Source organism: Exophiala aquamarina (genome assembly GCF_000709125.1).
Source record: "Exophiala aquamarina CBS 119918 chromosome Unknown aczIA-supercont1.28, whole genome shotgun sequence".
Taxonomy (NCBI): domain Eukaryota; kingdom Fungi; phylum Ascomycota; class Eurotiomycetes; order Chaetothyriales; family Herpotrichiellaceae; genus Exophiala; species Exophiala aquamarina.
In genome coordinates this window covers 14,738-33,022 of record NW_013550560.1, presented here as the reverse complement: position 1 = coordinate 33,022, position 18,285 = coordinate 14,738, and the positions used below count along the sequence as shown (strand labels likewise).

The window sequence follows — 18,285 nt, the reverse complement described above, 5'->3', positions numbered from 1 at the left end:
AAGGAGTATTATTATGTAACATATTATTGAAATGTATTATAACGCACGTATGAAACTACACATGTTATTTGAATTTATGCCCACTTATTCTTCCTAAGGGGAGTGGCAAGATTCAAAGCACACCTCCGAGTCCGGAGTATGGGGTCCTACGAAGAATGGCTATAGGTACTAAACATGCGGCCAACCACCCACCCGCTGTCTCCAGCAAAGAAAGGTAAACGCTCGAAATATACCGAACTTTCCGGGTGATGAAGACTGGCCATAAAACCTGCTCCTTGCCTGGTTTGAGCAGGTATCATCATATCACCGACTTTCATAGATTTCTCATGCAAGCCAGCTCCACGCAACCTGGCCGTGCTCAGATTTCAGAATGAACTGTTGCTTTTCTTTCCCAAGTGACGCTTAACTGGGGCCGATTTGAACGAGCCTAAAACCACAAGACACAGGGTCTCAGACATTCTAATTTCTAAGGTGTGGGTATTTTAGATCGCATGACAATAGAAAGATACAACAGAGTTAGCTGAGACGAGCGTTAAAAACAAAGATAGAGGGCTTGGCAGTGGACTCTGACTGCCTGCCGCGTTCTATGCCGCTATACATGTCCACCTTCCTGGCTATCAACAAGCGTTGCATACTTCGTGAACTCCTCGTCCGTTTTCAGCATCGTCAACTCCTCTGGCAGCGTGCCGAGCACCAGCTCCACACCACCGTCCTTTCTCATCGGAGATATGACCAAGAAACGGAAGCGACTGTGACCTCTCTCAATCTGTGGCCGCATGGCTTCTGGAGTGCCCCCGTCGAAAAAAGTATTGCCAAAGGAAATCTCGCTGGTCTGGAACAGCATCATGTTCGAGACCATTGCGTTCATATGATCAATGCCCATGTTCGCCGTTGCAGGCTGGCTGTAATCGGACATAGACCTCAAGAGTGTAAATGCATCATGAACCAGAGAGGGGGTGATATGCGACGCTGCTTCACGGATTAGGTAGGCGATTCGTCCGATGCTTGTATGGGGTGAACACAGTGTCTCAATAGGCATAGTGGGTCGATTCAGTATAAGCATGCTACCCATGTAAGACGAGGGAAGTGACGGTGAGAAATAGGGTCGCCCATCAATAGGTAGCTCCAGAATAGACATGTCATTGGGTCCAAAAATTGCGCCTCGTGTCTCCTTGGCAACTCGATATCGTGACCTGATCGAGCTGCGCCAGAAGAATGCCTGTACAATGTCGGAGATTGACTTGACAATCCCTTTGGCTTCAGGGTCGGCAAGAACCTCTTCTTTAAGGACCTGTAAATTCTCATTAGAGATCAAAAACACGCTTGTGCTCAAAGACCTTTCGGCCGGGGCAGCCGGCCATACCAGCTGGCGTGGAAATACTGGGGCTGGAGGAAGAGCCACCTCTGAAGTGTGGGTAGCAGCATTGGCTTGAGGAAATCCGTTGACATCGCCACTCCGTTCCTTGGATAATACTGAATGATCTTCCGCATCGTGAGTTGCATCGAAATCGTCCGGACAGAAAAAAGGCAGGAAACCCCACACTCCAGGGTCTACCTTATGGGCTGCTTTCGCATAACCCTCCGCATCATGGAGGATGTCAGGTAGACTGTGATTGAAACTCTCCGGATCAAACCACTGGCATGTTGCTGTCTTGTCCCCATCGAGATACCGGGTGCACTCCGCCCAAACACGAAGGGCTACCATCACACCTATACCATCAAGACACGTGTGAATGAAGTTCGCTGACAGGATGCATCCACCTTCAACGAAATTGGCCTGGGCAACTACTATGTCGGCCGGCATTCCAGGGAAAGGGTGACAGTCGAGCACAATATTGTCATGGAACAATGAGGGCGCAAAATTTTCCTCCCGCATCTTTTCGAATGGGGGAAGAACCTGTGAGAGATCCTTGTAGGTCAGCTGCCTCGGCTTCGTAGAGACAGACAGCGAGCGAGGAGGAATCGTGATACGGTATTCTCCTTTCTTGTGTCCGAATTCATGTTCTGATGCAAGAATCATTTTCCCGTCCAATTCAGGTATGATCTCAAAAGCATGAACGAGGCCATTCTGCAATCTTACAAAAGCGTCTTGGAAAGTGATGTCGCGCCGGAGGGCAAAGTAGAAATTCAATCCCATGTAGTGATTGGGGTTAACAGCATCGAGGGGGTTCATCTTAAATCCAAGTCGTCGCTTACTGTCAGCGATCATGCCTTGGATGGCGGTCTTGCGGTGAATAGCAGATGGTGAGTCTGTGCTGTCACCCTGAGGAGTGGATTTGTTGGTCACATCTTTGAGTATCTTTTGCCCATCTTTGACTTCCTCCAATATTCTTGCAATCTGGGCAGCGAACGTAGCAATTGTAGGACTTGCGTACAAATGTCGTGGCGCAAGCTGCTGTTCCTGAAGACCTACAGCAGCTCGGATGATATTGACCAGGCGAAATACCTCTAGAGAGTCTAAACCCAGCTCAAAAATATCCTCATCTGGAGAATAGGTTCCAATGTCAGGTACTATCGAGCCGATGATGTCGCATATGGAGGCTATAATAGCCTCGATCGAGCTTGTATCTACCGGAAAGACTTCGATCTCTTCACCGTCCATATCCGCACCTCTTGTGTTGTAAAAGCGTTCAATGAAATCTGTATAGAGGTCTAGAGTAGCGCGTCGTTTGATCGTTCTCTTGTCTGTCCGAATGAAGGGCTTATCTGGCTCTGCAAAAGCAATGTATTGTCTTTGGATCCGGGTTTTCTGAAAAGTCAGGTTATTGGCTCTCTCCACCGTTGCCCAAATGCTATCGAACAGACTGTTGTTCCTGGCTGATGGGCTTTTTAATTCAATGAGTAAACCTGCCTGGGCCTTCCCCGTTCCAATAACAAGGCAGCCGTCAACTGCTGGATGTGTTGTGATGAATGCCTCGGTGTCCAAGGGCGAGATCTTGAAACCATTGGAAAGAACAACCACATCATCACTTCGCCCACTGAATGCCCAATGATTCGGCTTGGAAGGGTGCCGGATATACAAGTCCTTAAGGTTTATGGACTGCTGGTCCGGAAATGTATAAAAAATGCCTTGAAACAACGCCCAGCGTTCATTTCGGTGGACCCAATGCTCGTATACGCCGGGCTGTACCTCCTTGAATTCGAAACCGGAATAAGGGTGGAATGCAAACCAATGCCAGTCGTCTCTTTCTACCCAGAGATTGCCAATAAATAAGCCCTCTGTGGTGCCTGTGAGGTTGAGGACCCTGACTACTCCATTCACCTTTGATACGATGATTGGGCTGACAGGCCCTGTAGAGAGAAATTAGTGAGTTCTGCGATGGTATTTCTATAGAAGCATAACACTCACCGCCGGATGCACAGATGAATTTTGAAGAATTGAACTTTGCCAGGATGTTGGGACTCTCTCCCAACTCGTCTACAAGAGATGGAACCATGCTCCAGATATCAATCTTTGCATGATCTGCAAGCGACTCGATGAGTCCTAAGTTAGGTAGGACGCCTGACGGTCCTAGAATACAATGCAGGTTGAAGAGCGAAGGCATGAGAATATCCATGATGATACCAGCACCCTTTGCAGAGGTCAGTGTTGCACTCATGGTAGCTCAGCAAAAACCTTGGCCAGATACTCACATGACTCATAGGGAACGAAGAATATATTCTATCACCATCGTTCCAGTTGTCTGTCCATGGGACAAGTCCGCCATCACCTTCAGTGGGTGGGAGCAGCCGCACAGCATCCATAGTGCTGATTAGACCGTGCGTCCACGAAATCGGTTTGGGAACACCCGTAGTTCCGGAAGTATGCAAAATACAGAATGGATCATTTTTCGCGCTTTCGAACGTCTTGTCATAGGTGAACGGCTCGATAGACTCGGCATCAAGAAGTTCATCAACTCCTGGAAGCTCAAGAACTTGCATGGATTTCCGCTGCAGGACTTTTTCTACTAGAGGAAGCATCGACTGCTCTTGCGGCTTGACCCATATGCTACAGTTCGCTGCATTAAGAACAGCCAATGCGCCTTCAACATTGTTCTTTGGGGAAAGAAAAAGGGCCTGAGAGAAACCCTTTAGTAACTTTCTTTGCCGTTTTCTGTGAGATACTTCTATACTTACAGCACAGCCAGCCTTGACAGCCCCGTAACTCAGTAGAATGTAGCGCAAGTCATCTTGATAGATTGGTTAAGACCTCGTATTTTCTTCGCTGGATGTCGAGACTTACGAGGTCCGATATAACCTAAGGGCATGATTTTTGTAAGTGCTTCGCTTTGACCGTTCTGAGTGCCGTTCTCTTGCCCGCTTGAGCTTTCATGATGGGTTCCGACTTTCTCACGAATCCACCAGGCTGTCTTATCAACCGCTTTTGCAAAGTTCCGAGCAGAGGTGTGCCTGAACTGGGGAGAATCGCCAGAAAACTCTGCAACTGAATACACCGTTCGGTCTGGATCTGAGGCAGCCAGTCGATCTAGTATTTGCGGTATAAGCCTTTCGCCATATCCCATCGAGTTATCGGTCGTCATGATTACGACCTAGAAGAGGAGAGAAACTTGATGTAACCTATCTGACGGTTGATTTGGATATGAAACAATTCAAGCCCTAAAATTATATAAGCAAGTTATCCACGACTGTCTAGCTACTTCCACTAGTAATGATGAATGAACCCACGTACCAAAGTCGGAAGGTTATGCTCATTCACAAGGCAGAAAAAGCTGGTCTTAGTGTTCGAACCATTGAGTCTGAGGTTGCTCATTTTCACCAGGGAAGGTCCACTACCACAGGTGCCATCCCAAGAGCAGGGGCACATGGCTGAACGCGCTAATAGAATGCCCTTGAAGTTCTGAGAAAAGTCGTCCCCTCCTTCCGACCAAAACAACTAATTACGAGTTCGTCAGTCTACACAGAGTAGAAACAGCCGTTCCACATCAGACACTATGCTTTCAATCTAGATCCTACTGCTCACGAAATGGCCTAATTTGTCTCCAGATTCCACAATTCCTCGTTTCCTCGTAAGAACATGCTCAAAGCGTGGCTTAGATCAGGCTGGCCGCTGCTACGCCGGTGCGCGGATATCCTAACATACCTTGGGAGGACCTGGAGAGTGAGCACATTATAAGCATTGAGCTTAGGCGAGGTTCTCACATCCCATCTGTATGAGTTAGATCGAAATTTTTGGTAAGAGGGCCAACTACGACAAAAGTGATGTATCTTGCTTTTCAATCAAATACCTGAAAGTTACTGTATTTCGCTAGTGTAATGAAATTAATGCTATTTCTACTCAGGTGGTATTAACCCTAAAGTGTGAGCACATTACCTGCTTTAAGCGTAGATATTACTTTCGCCCCCTTTTTCCTTAGCTAGACTAAGCTGTTTCCACATGCCTGTGGCTTTGAAGGAGCTAAGGTCCACGGTAGAATTTTGTTAGACCAAAGCATCTAATGTAGTATCATAGGTTGTCATCGTTATAGAGACCTCAGCTTTGATCCTTCCGTCCTGACAGCCATTGGTGTAACTTGGTCTTACATTTTGTTGAATTTTGGCTGTCTCTGAAGCTCAAACCGCACACTATATCTCCGGGTAAATCTGGTACCATGGAACCTGTCCTCAATGCTTTACACACGGAACTTATTCCCGTATCACACGAGTCGCCTAAAGAGGGTGATGATCATTTAATCAAACCTTCCAGCACAACAGCCATCGAGACAACTGAAATGGAGCTCTCCAGCTCTACTTCGTCAGGACGGGAGACTTCTCGCGATCCTCCTGTCGTGGAATCTGCTACTTCGGACACTTCTCTGAAAATCTTGGAAGTCATCTTCGACTATGCCCTGAACAAATTTAGCGATTCAAGGCAACGGCTTGAGGCCGGTAGACCGAGATTCCTGTCAGTCATCGAAAAGTTTATTTCCGTAGGAGCCCCGGTGGAAACATGTTTGCCTGCGTTTCCTTTCAAGTGCGTAATCCTGACCATTTGTTCAGTTGAGACTGTGGTTATCTCGCCCAGATTGTTGAGACGCACACTATCCCACTTAAAAACACGTCTTATAACTGTTTTCAAAGCGTGGAAATGGAGACTAATGCTACAAGTATCCAGGTCGGCCAATAAAGTCTACAAGGTTCTTGGTATCTTGCCTGACAAGGCTGAAGAGATTGCTCTCAAGCGATTAAACGACATGTGTCTGCGTATTGGCACAGTCCACGCACCTGGTGCAAGATGTACCATCATCTCAGATGGTCTTGTCTACAATGGTCTGTTATACATTCCGTGGATTGCTTGGGAACAGTTGAATTCTAGACTCATTCGTTCTACAGACTTGTTGAGCATATCGGATCGCGACACGTGGGCATATGGACAAGCCCTCCGAGCAATGGCTTTGGAGAAGGGGTTCGATCGCATCAGGTTCTCCCGGCTTCGAGATTTTGTCGACTTTCCTTTGCCAGACAAGTTGGAAGAGATTACGTACGTCGCTAATGCTACCAATTTTCGACGATTCATCTTCAATAAATTTGGGAAAGACGATATTGACATCGATTACGAAATCGCTACAAACCCGGATACAAAAATGACTTACCTTGGATATCGAAGATTCTTGGAGTCCGATTTGAAGTATATCTTCCCACTTGGCGATGGCCGGTCGAATCATAGCTACAAGAAAGCCGTGGGGTATGTCGCAAAACAGATGCTCATTCGAGGATACGTGAGTAAACGTCATATATATCTGTAATTAATATGTTGCCATGGCTAAATAGGTCTCCGACAGGCCTTTGCAAGCGTTGTCAAGCACGCTTTTGGAGACCACTTACGTCTTTCTATTCATCAATCTACCGGTGAGCATAAGATATCCATGAGTCTGCTAAACACAAAAACCGGGTTTACCACTCCATGGCACTGCAGCGTCGCATTAATGGCAGATGGCGATTGGGTCAGCGCACCGATGGGGGAATTCAAGAACGATCCCAGGATGAAGCTTGTGTACGAGAATGATCGTCCCAGCTATTTCGAGGAGGTCACGGTTGACGAGGGTGGCCACGAATGCTGTTCAGGTCTAGCTGTCGAGGTGTCTAAAGATAGCAACCAGGTACTTACACTTGAATAAATCTATAATGGCGCCCCCTTTGTCTCTGGCTGATATAGATATGGACAAGGTCGATGTGGTTGCAAAGCCAGCATCATTGGGCGAAGCCGAGGACGAGACGTCTGAAGCAGCCAACCCTTTTTTGGGGTCCAACAATCCGCAACTCGACCCACAGTCAACAGAGTTCAATGTTAGAGCATGGCTGCAAGCAGTCATGAACATTACATCTCGAGACCTTGAACGGTATCCAAAAGGGCTCGCAGGTATTGCTTACAGGAATCTCTCGGCTCATGGTTTAGGGAACCAAACGGATTACCAGAAGACGTTCGGCAACTACCCTTTGGGTCTCTTTAAATGGGCCAAACGCCTCGTTAGTCAGGAGAAGAAGACCAGAATACAAATATTGAGAGATTTTGATGGCCTAGTCAGAAGCGGAGAAATGCTTGTGGTGTTGGGAAGACCAGGAAGGTAATTTCACTGGCAAATTTGCTCGTATAATAATTATGGAATGCTGACAGTTTCAGTGGTTGTTCGACGTTGCTAAAGACCATCTCTGGAGAAACCGATGGATTTTATATCGGCAAGGATTCATATTTGAACTATCAAGGCATCCCAAGGGAGACTATGCATAAAGACTTCAGAGGGGAGTGCATCTACCAAGCTGAAGTCGATGCACACTTCCCACAATTGACCGTGGCTCAGACTCTCGACTTTGCTGCTCGTGCAAGGGTACGTCGCTGCGATCGATGGACTCAACGCATGATGAACTAACTTCTCTAAGACTCCCCAAAATCTCATGCCCGTGGTCACTCAGGATGTATGGTCTCTATATCACCGTTTACCGGAGCGTGTGTTTGGCATGATAATGCTGATTCTTCGCCTAGACATACGCTACACATCTACGTGATGTTGCCATGGCAGCTTTTGGCCTGAGCCATACAGCAAACACAATCGTATGTAAGGGCATTTTTGAGCAGCTTTTACTGATTCGGACACCAGGTAGGCAGCGACTTTGTTAGGGGTATCTCCGGTGGTGAACGGAAACGTGTTAGTATCGCAGAAGTGTAAGATTTCACCAGTATAGCAGACATTTTATATCGTTGCACAGCTGAAGGGTTCAGAGTTCGGGAGCCACTGACGCTATGTGTTAACTTTTTGATGTCGAGGTCGATTGATTGTTCTTCTCTATCCAGACCACTATGCGGCAATATTGCTGAGGATGCTTATAAAGTTTTGTACTAACATCATCTGCAGTGCCATTGGCGGCAGTACTATACAATGTTGGGACAATAGCACGCGCGGACTTGACAGTTCCACTGCTCTTGAATTCGTGCGAACTCTTCAAACCTCAACTTCGCTCACTGGAGCAACTACGATTGTGACGTTGTATCAAGCATCTGAATCTATCTACGGTGTGAGTCTTGCTGTTAACAAGTTAGCACCTCCACTGACGTGCAAAGCTCTTCGATAAAGTTGCTGTGCTCTACGCAGGACAACAGATTTATTTTGGAAACATTCATGCAGCTAAAGGATTTTTTGTCAATCTCGGCTTCGAGTGTCTACCACGGCAATTGACTGCTGATTTCCTCACATCGTTAACCAACCCGTTGGAACGACGAATTCGGCCAGGCTTTGAAGGGAAGACACCTGTTACACCGGATGAGTTTGCTGCCGTCTGGAAACAGAGCGAAGATTGCCTACACCTAATGCGTGAAATCGAGGAGTTCGACAAGCAGTATCCTGTTGGAGGGCCATCTCTAGATCACTTCAAGAACTTTCGTCGGGCTGCGCAAGCAGGATCACAGTATGTTAAGCCGTTGGACCGGAATCTATTGAATTAATCTTTGTTTACTCGATTAGGCATCTTAAGTCACCATACACGCTTTCGCTGTCACAGCAGGTGTCATTGTGTGTCCGACGGGGATTTCAGAGACTGCGAGGGGATATGGGGACTGTCATCGCCGGAGGCTTTTTCAACGTGATCATGGCGCTGGTGATCGGCAGCATATTTTACGATCTTCCAAATAACACAGACTCACTCTACAGTCGTGGGGCCCTTCTCTTCTTTGCGATCCTGCTAGCTTCTTTTGCTAGTGCTCTCGAGGTCTGTTCAGGGCTAGCGATCGGAACCGGACCTAACTTTGAACAGATCATGACTTTGTACGCCCAGAGGCCGATTGTGGAGAAACAATCTAAGTATGCCTTCTATCACCCGTTCGCTGAAGCAATCGGTAAGCCCTCGATGTGTGACTTGCCTATCTGTTCAGCTGATCTTTTGAAGCTTCCATGATCTGCGACCTACCCAACAAAATTCTTACCTCTCTGGGATTCAATCTCACCCTTTACTTCATGACAAATTTACGGCGTACACCAGGTCACTTCTTTGTGTTCTTGCTTTTTACCTTTACCTGTACATTGACCATGTCAATGTACTTTCGATGCATAGGTGCATTGTCTCGATCGTTACCAGAGGTACATCTGTGCATTATTCACCCAATTCCGTGCTAACGAATCAGGCTCTGGCGCCGGCGTCCATATTCAGCCTCGCTCTTGCAATCTATACAGGATTCACAATCCCCGTCAAAGATATGCCTCCGTGGTTCAGATGGCTCAATTATCTCAACCCAGTTGCCTATGCTTTTGAAGCACTAATGATCAATGAAGTATTGAAATGATGCACCTGTTTGATCATTTGTTCCAAGGACGAACCACTAACATATCCAGTTCCACGACCGGACGATCGAATGCTCGAAGTTCATTCCTGAGGGGCCTGATTATGATAGAGCTTCTCTAGAAGAGAGGATATGCGCAGCGACTGGAGCGGCTACGGGAGAAAACTTTCTTGATGGAAATACTTATCTCGCAGTCAACTTCCATTACCATGCTGACCATTTGTGGAGGTATGTAGTTTCTTTCAGATTTCGTGAATGCGGTGGAATGAGTCAAGGAGAAGACAAGTATAATGACATTGGCCTCCAGGAACTTGGGTATCATGATTGCATTGATGGCTTTTGGCTGCGCTGTATATTTGACAGCTACCGAGTATATCTCAGCAAAGAAGTCAAAAGGCGAGGTTCTCCTATTTCAGCGCGGTCGTGTGCCTTACATCGAATCCAAATCGGATGAAGAAGCCAATGCCGAAAAGCGGATTAATACAGATATCCTGCGACAAGAAACCCCGGCGCTTCAATGCCCCTCTGGTCTCCAAAGACAGACTGCAGTTTTCCAGTGGAGAGGTGTTGATTATGATATCAAAGTCAAGAAGAACACGCGAAGACTCCTACATGAGGTCGATGGATGGATTAAACCGGGCCGTCTCACAGCTTTAATGGTCGGTAGTTCTGTGAAACTCAGTCGGGCCGAATAAAAGCTTATTCATGTGTTTCAGGGCGTTACTGGAGCTGGCAAGACCACTTTGCTTGATGTTTTAGCTGCCAGGGCGACGCTTGGCGTTGTTGGTGGTGAGTTCTTAGTAAGTGGGCAGCCTCGAGACACAGGATTTCAACGCAAAACTGGATATGTCCAACAGCAGGACTTGCATCTAGCTACTACTACTGTTAGAGAAGCATTGACCTTCAGTGCTCTTTTACGGCAGCCGAGGACTACCTCACGAGCTGAGAAGATTGCATATGTCGAACAAGTCATCAAGGTTCTCGAGATGGAGCCGTATGCTGATGCGATTGTTGGAGTCCCAGGAGAAGGTAAGCAGCCATATAATATATCATCAATCCGCGGGGCAAAATATTATAAGAACGTGCTTCACGATTTCTAATAATTTTACAGGTCTGAATATTGAACAAAGGAAGAGACTGACGATTGGAGTTGAACTTGCTGCCAAACCTGCCTTGTTGCTTTTTCTTGATGAGCCTACTTCTGGTTAGTTGCTAAGATGTCCAAGTCGATACCCTACTGACCACGATGTTTCCATTATAGGGCTCGACAGCCAGACAGCTTGGTCTATATGCACTCTGCTTCGAAGACTTGCTGATAACGGCCAAGCTATCCTTTGCACCATTCACCAGCCCTCAGCGCATCTGTTCCAAGCATTCGATGAGCTTCTTCTTCTCTCTTTGGAGGGAAAGACGTTGTACTTTGGCGAGATCGGTGAGTCCTCCATGACTGTTCGCAGCTATTTCGAGCGTCATGGAGCAAGATCGTGCGGCGCCAGGGAGAACCCAGCAGAATGGATGCTCGAAGTTACTGGGACGACTACTTCGTCCAGGGGCGCAAAGGATTGGTCAGTAATCTGGAGCGACTCTGAAGAACGCACAGCCATAAAGGCTGAGCTTGCTCGCATGAAAATGAACTTCTCTGCCCAGCCAACTTCCAATAATCCTGACGATCCCGATGCATTACGCCCGTTTGCAGCCCCTTTTGGAACCCAGCTGTGCGTTGTTCTGAAGCGCGTATTTCAGCAGTATTGGCGCACACCGTCATACTTGTACAGCAAAGTTGCTCTCTGTCTATTCAGCGTAAGTCTAATTATACCAGACAGGCTCCAGGATACAGCTAAAGTCATTCCAGGCATTATTCATCGGGTTTTCTTTTTGGAAGACGCCTAATTCCCTCCAGGGACTCCAGAATCAAATGTTTGCCATCTTTATGTTGCTGGTTATATTCACCAATGTCTGCTCACAAATCATGCCTCACTATGTCTCCCAGCGTATGCTCTACGAAGCTCGAGAGAGCCCGTCCAAGACCTATTCCTGGAAGGTATTTGTCCTCTCAATGATGATAGTGGAAATGCCATGGAACATGGTGTCTGCTTTCCTCGTTTTCATTTCCTGGTACTACCCTATCGGATTACGTCAGAATGCACTAGAGGCGAATCAAGGTCCGGAAAGAGAAGCGTTGATGTTCCTCTTCATTCTTGCGTTCTTGATGTTTGCCGGAACTTTCACGAACATGGTCATGGCGGCAGTAGACACAGCCGAGGCGGGCGGTAATCTCACGAACTTGTTGCATTCTTTGTCTTTAATCTTCTGCGGGTACTTCTACCTATCTAAACTAAGTTTCGGAATTTCACAAGCAATTACTGACTATTTTCCAGTGTTCTAGCAACCCCAGAGGCTTTGCCTGGTTTCTGGATATTCATGTACCGCGTTTCCCCTTTTACCTATTTCTTCTCGGGGGTATTGTCCGTGGGGCTTGCGAACTCACACATTACATGCACCGCCGAAGAATTGCTGAGATTCTCGCCGCCATCATCGTTGAATTGCTCCACATACCTTGCTCCCTATATTGAAGCATTTAGTGGGTACCTCACTCCGGATAGCATAGGCTCAACCACGGAATGTGTCTTTTGCAGTGGCAATGATACTAACAGCTTTTTGAAAAGCGTGAGTGCCAACTACGCAGAGCGCTGGCGAAATTTCGGCATATTTTGGTGCTACACACTGTTCAATGTTGCGGCGGCCATCTTGTTGTTTTGGATCACACGAGTGCCAAAGCAGAAGAGAGTCCTCAATAACGAAAGTAATAAGGAAGTGACAGGAAAGAAAGCAAAAACTGCGGATAAGTCGATGAATGCCAACGAAGAACAGCAAATCAAAGGGAGCCCCATTATTTAACAAAACACTTGCAAGAGATGCAGCCATCACAACACTTGGTCAGTAATTTTGGATGGTGGAGTTTTAGTGGAACCTCTGTCAATCTAATGATTGGCTCTACAAGCTTGATTGGCCTGGAAGAAGAATGGTTTGATGGTTGAGAAATTTCTTTTCTGGGTCTTTTCCGCATTGTTGGCCGCTTGTGCCAAGCTTGGCCGGATGCGTCCAGTAAGCATTTTGTCATTGAATCTCTACTATCGTCGGTAAAATTAGCTGGATTTGTCGTTGAAAGGTCTAGATACAGAAAAGTTGTTATTTAGTCTCAGGTTTCAGAACCCTTTGGAACCAATTACTTTTTGCCTGGTTGGCCATGTGAATGAGAGGAATATTAGGGTCATCCAACATATCAAAACCATGCCAGGCTCCTGGCCAGATGTGCAGTTCGCAAGTTGATCCACATTGCCACATTTTTGTGGCATAGGAGATGGAAGAATCGCGAAACACCTCACATTCGCCAGCATCGATATATGCGGGCGGAAGATTCGAGAGGTCGGCCTCCCTTGCTGGAGCCTGATATGGTGTGATTCGATTAGATCCGTAGGCTTCACCAAGGACGAGCTCCCAGATCCTTCGTATCCATGCCGTGCTAGATGGATTACCATACTCAAACTGCTGGTCTGACAAGGTCTGCAATCGATCGTCCAACAGAGGCGAGTAGAGCATCTGGGCTTTGATTGGTACTGCAGGGACCTTCTTATCTCGAGCCATAAGGCAAGTTGCGGCGGCCAGTGCGCCTCCCCCAGAGACACCAAACACGACAATTGTCGCTGGGTCGATTCCTAAGCTCGTGGCATGCTCAGAAACCCAGACCAGTCCAGCGTAACAATCTTCGGCTGGGCCAGGAGCATGTGTTTCCGGGGCAAGGCGATGCTCGACCGACACGATCACGCAGTCGATACCTTTGAGGAGATCAATCACAGGGGTTAAGGCAGTGAAACGGTCTCCACTGACCATGCCACCCCCGTGGATGTGGTATAAAGCTGGTCGTGCAACCACTGTCGGCTGTTTTGGTGTGAAGATGGAAAGAATAATTGGGTTATTGTCTGGTCCAAGAATGATGTGCTCTGCATGTGTCAAATGCGGCTCATCCTTGAGAATGGTTGTTGCGTTGAAAATGAACGTGCCATGTGAGCAATTCTGGTGTCCACTAGCAACGTCTCGCATGATGTTAAGGTCAAACTCTTCTGGGAAGGAGGCAGCATCGAGTATCGGAGCAAGAGTAGGGTCGTACATAGGACGAGATATCTTAATCCTCGAATCAAGCTTTGCAGCTTGAGAATATGGAAAAGGATATGCCGTCATAGTTGCGGAACGGACAGTCATCAGCGTGAAACACCTTTGGTCTATCCCTTTTTTCTTCTTAGGAAAAGCATGCGGTAAGGATATGTGGTACTTAGGGATATATTGTACGGGCGACCAACAATGGGAATGAATGGTGACTTATTTGCTCATATGCATTAGTTATCAGTATAATGAGCATAAATATACGAGTGTTGCTGTAAATATGTGTCCGTAAGTTTAGATGGTGGGGATGAGAGATCGGAGACAACCGTACCCCGTGCTGCAAATAATTTTGCCTGCTTAGAAACACAACAGCTGTGACTAAAAGAAATAGCAAAGAGATAAGGGTAAAGGAGTATTACCATGTCGTTACCGTTACCGTTTCACGGGCTTTACATAGCCCCTGCCAGTACTAAATATGCTCAATAGAAACTAGTTTAAAACCTAGATTAGTTGGCAGAAGAAACTTTACACGATAGATAAAACTGTTACAGTCTCGTCTCGTATGGTCTTGAAATGACCGACTAAACCGCCGTATCTGCAATACACTCTCCGGATGGCATGCTAAAAGTAAGTCTCAAGCTCTCTCGAGTAGGGTACACTGTGTGATTTCTGCTTGTAGGGCATCTAAGACCACAGCGTAGCAGGCAAAGTTCGAGTTGTTTTGCAAGATTAGCATCATGTCCGAATATAAGCTCAAAAAGATACGGCCCCTAGGTACTATGCTGACCCCATGAACTCTGGCGAAAGATTTCTAACAGGGTGTTCATGGCAGGCAAGTTAGAGGACATCGCCGCCGCCGCTCATCACATAGGCTTCTTCACGAATACTGCGATATCCGTGCACTATAAATCGTCTCACCCAGTGACCAATGTCGAAGAGCTCATATATACTGCCGTCGCAGATGTGGTCCGTTCACATCCCATACTATTCGCCATTCCAGTCGGTGCGGGCGGCGCAGAGCCTTACTGGGGCCGTCTGCCATCGATTGACATCAAGAAAGCCGTGACTTTCGTTGAACGAAGCACGCCCTCGACAATCGACGGCATTGGGAGAGACAAAGAGCTTGATTCATTGCTTGAGAGTCAGCATAACACTAGTTTCAAGGATGGTTACGGTACTCTGCCAGTATGGCGATTGGTTATTCTGCGAGAACCAGGAGTCCAGCTTGAATTTACGGCTTGTCTAATCGCTCATCATTCTATGAGCGATGGTATTGGTCTTCAAGTCTTCCAAAACTCATTCCAGAGTGCCCTGTCGAATACTTCAGGGTCAACCCCATTACAGGTAGAGGCTAGCAGCGTCATCTTCTCGAATTCCGATGACCCCATTGCTCCATCCCTTGAAGAGGCTCATCCACTGCCCATCCCAACTGAAGCTCCGGAGGCTAATGCCACGGGAGTCAAGGAATGGACGGGCAACCCTGTGCAAGTGCCCTGCAAGACAAGGTATATGTCACTGTCTTTAGAATCAGATGTCGTACAGCGCTTCGCACAGGAATGCAAGAAGCACAAGACAACGCCAACAACTGCCCTCCCATCTCTAATCGCTAGATTACTGTTCAACAACCTTCCGCCAACTGTCGAAGCTTTGCTTTGCAACCTCCCTGTCAGCTTACGCATGGATCTGCCAAGTGGTCTTGTCGATGGTGTGATGGGAAATTTCATCGATGCCTTCAAGGTTAAATTACTTCGCTCCGACCTCGACAACACCCAAAAGTCAAGTGACCAGCTTATCGGCTCTTTGGACATTTGGACTCACGCCCGGAAAATCCAACAAGCTACGAGAAGGTATTTTGCGAATACTTCACCTTCTGGTCAGTTGTTCACCAACATAGCCTTATTCAAACTCATTCCGGACCTCAGCGCCGTCTTGACCGCTATGATTGGTGGGACTCGGAGCGAATCTTTTGAAGTATCTAACCTTGGCACTTTTTCACAGCCAAAGAATCTCCAGACTGGATCCGTTCCGATCTGGAAGGCAGGGAAAGTACTTCTCAGTCGATGTGCATATGCTGCTGGAGGGCCATTGGTGGTCTGTGTGCTGGCCAGCGACGAGAATTGGGGATTTGGATTTACGTGGCAGGAGGGTGCTATCCCTGATGATGTGGTCGAGAATATAATTGATAGCGTAAGGACGTATTTAGATTCTCATCAGGCGGCCATGACGTAAGCAAAAAGGATAGGGTGCACGAATCTAGATAGGTGACCGTAGCCACCGTTCTTGAAGGCTATATTTGTTTAACTTTTACATTATCTGGCTAAACTTAAGATATGTGGAACTCTCTAATTAAGTAAGCACAATGTAGCCAGCTACTCTATGATGGACGGTTCCTTCCAATATAAAGTAATAATGCTCTCAACTGCCTCATAAAGTCTTTTATGACTGAACTCGCCATGACCGTGATTATCTAACTACTGGTAGAGGAGCAACACAATCTGCCGCAGTTGCATTACCATCCGATCCCGGCACCTAGGTAGGTAGTGAGCTTAGAATCATGAATCGCCTGTTGAACTTACGTTGAAAACTGCACTGTAAGGATCCCATTCAGGATCAAGATGAGGAGCATATTCAATCACGTTCGTCATGTAATTGATGGTTCGCGGGCCATACAGCATCTCAAACAGTGCATAAGTAGCGTCCAGACCTTCTAACGTGTCAGCAAGGCTCATTACAGCAAACCGAGATTCTTGATAGTGCACATACTAGAAGCCATCCCAGAGGTAGTCCATATGTTACCGTCTTCAACCCATCTCGCCTGCGGCACCCAGGTAATATTTTCACCATGCGCTGTGATCCATTTCCAGCCTGACTTGTTTGTCGTAGCCCTTTTCCCATTCAAGACACCCGACCTTGCAAGGGGAGCAACGCCAAAGCTTACGCCGACCAAATATTCCGCTCTCGGATACCGCAAATTGATAAAATCTTCAATAGAGGTGTCGTTATCCTGGTCAAGGGTGACGACTCCCAACCCACCTGGCACATACAAGATGTCGATTGGTGGGGCATTGTCAAATGAATGTGTAGCTTCGATTGAAGGCGTTATGACATATCCAAAATCCGACTCAGGGGCTCCGGCCATATGTGCAAAAGGGGGGATTCCAGCTGACACTAGACCAGGTTCTGCAGCAATGATGGACAATGAGAGCTTGTAGAAGACAGAAAGCTGATTCTCTTAGTCTCCAAGTCTAACATGTATTCGAAGTCTGCACCTACCGCTGTCAAGATCTCCATGGGTCCAAAAACGTCGAGTAGCTCAAAGCCAGGGAATACAACCTATTCATGATGAGCAAATGCAATTGAATCATCAGGAGAAGGCCGCGATTTACAAATCCCACAGAGATTGTACGAAGGGCATTTAGTTCCGGTGGAAACATTGACATATTCCCTACAGCCTGACATAGAACCAGATGAAGGAAAGTAAAGGCAAACGCTAAGGCCTGTTTGATAATTTTGGGCTGCATGTTGGGTTGTCGTATGGATGAAACAAGCGGATGAGATGGTCTATTTCTACGAGTAGAGATAGAGTTTGGTCTTCATGGAATTTATACTTAAATGCTTTGCCTTGGGATTTTATGGTTCTTGGGAATCAGGGAGACTCCATTCCAGCCGTAGAGGCTGTCAGGTTATGGACTATGTATTAGTGTCGATACTAGCGTCGTAGGGGCGTCGTTATAGGCGGTGAAGAACCTCAAAGCACCGAGGCGCCTAGTACTGTCTTTACAACACCAAGGCTCAGTCCGTAAGTAACTATAAGTGAGCACATTTCCTGAGTCGCTTAGAAATGTGTCGTCGGTAGATATAGAATAGAGTTATTATACTAGAGTCTAAAGTAGAATAGTATATAGGTATTATAGAACGAGTAAATAAACTAACGCAAGAAACATGCGCATTGAATGCCCACCTACGTAGTTAGGCACAAGAGCCTTAGTCATCTATTTCAATTCGTTGCTGCTTCGGCCTGCGTACTAGCTTCCCTATGAGGAACGAAATCCTACGAAGGTAGATCTTAATACTATAATAAGTAAGCAGCTTAAAGTCGTACGGTTAAGTATACCCTAGAGAATAGCTTAAGTTTATTACGGGTTAAACCCGTATAATGCCCTAAGGTACTCCCTAGGGCGAGTAACGCCTCCACGTAACTTTCCTCTATCGATTATCTCCTAGGCGACTATACGATCTACTATAGGAGAGAAGAGAGAATATTTCCTTTACTCGTATAGTAGATAGATTCTTCTTTTCTTTCTTTAGCTTTAGAATCCTCGTTATACGGTAGTTAGGTTAATTATAGAATTCCTATCTAAACTATTACGGGTTAAACC

General features: G+C 46.7%; 6 protein-coding genes across 6 annotated transcripts; 3 read left to right on the top strand and 3 right to left on the bottom strand.

Moving 5' to 3' along the window:
• Positions 1-592: 592 nt before the first annotated feature.
• A1O9_12819 (uncharacterized protein) lies at positions 593-4,520 on the bottom strand (the record flags this gene model as incomplete). Its single annotated transcript, XM_013398232.1, has 5 exons — positions 593-3,291; positions 3,350-3,572; positions 3,634-4,056; positions 4,117-4,169; positions 4,223-4,520. The coding sequence occupies 5 exons, from the start codon at positions 4,518-4,520 to the stop codon at positions 593-595; spliced, it is 3,696 nt and encodes a 1,231-aa protein (XP_013253686.1).
• Positions 4,521-5,588: 1,068 nt separating this feature from the next.
• On the top strand, positions 5,589-7,094 carry A1O9_12818 (uncharacterized protein; the record flags this gene model as incomplete). The annotated part of the gene is made up of 2 exons (XM_013398231.1): positions 5,589-6,695; positions 6,759-7,094. 2 exons carry the CDS (start codon positions 5,589-5,591, stop codon positions 7,092-7,094), a joined length of 1,443 nt encoding a protein of 480 aa, XP_013253685.1.
• Positions 7,095-7,101: 7 nt separating this feature from the next.
• Positions 7,102-12,643, top strand: A1O9_12817 (ATPase; the record flags this gene model as incomplete). The annotated part of the gene is made up of 18 exons (XM_013398230.1): positions 7,102-7,541; positions 7,598-7,802; positions 7,855-7,890; positions 7,958-8,026; positions 8,073-8,137; positions 8,328-8,487; positions 8,534-8,877; positions 8,934-9,177; positions 9,223-9,304; positions 9,355-9,545; positions 9,590-9,736; positions 9,798-9,973; positions 10,053-10,404; positions 10,462-10,774; positions 10,857-10,949; positions 11,007-11,545; positions 11,598-12,015; positions 12,132-12,643. The coding sequence occupies 18 exons, from the start codon at positions 7,102-7,104 to the stop codon at positions 12,641-12,643; spliced, it is 4,386 nt and encodes a 1,461-aa protein (XP_013253684.1).
• Positions 12,644-12,934: 291 nt separating this feature from the next.
• A1O9_12816 (uncharacterized protein) lies at positions 12,935-13,984 on the bottom strand (the record flags this gene model as incomplete). The annotated part of the gene is made up of 1 exon (XM_013398229.1): positions 12,935-13,984. The coding sequence occupies one exon, from the start codon at positions 13,982-13,984 to the stop codon at positions 12,935-12,937; it is 1,050 nt and encodes a 349-aa protein (XP_013253683.1).
• A 747-nt stretch (positions 13,985-14,731) lies between these two features.
• A1O9_12815 (uncharacterized protein) lies at positions 14,732-16,135 on the top strand (the record flags this gene model as incomplete). Its single annotated transcript, XM_013398228.1, has 1 exon — positions 14,732-16,135. The coding sequence occupies one exon, from the start codon at positions 14,732-14,734 to the stop codon at positions 16,133-16,135; it is 1,404 nt and encodes a 467-aa protein (XP_013253682.1).
• A 234-nt stretch (positions 16,136-16,369) lies between these two features.
• A1O9_12814 (uncharacterized protein) lies at positions 16,370-17,239 on the bottom strand (the record flags this gene model as incomplete). The annotated part of the gene is made up of 4 exons (XM_013398227.1): positions 16,370-16,435; positions 16,483-16,610; positions 16,670-17,129; positions 17,180-17,239. Coding segments are annotated over 4 exons (714 nt in total), but the record flags the coding sequence as incomplete, so codon positions are not given.
• Positions 17,240-18,285: the final 1,046 nt, after the last annotated feature.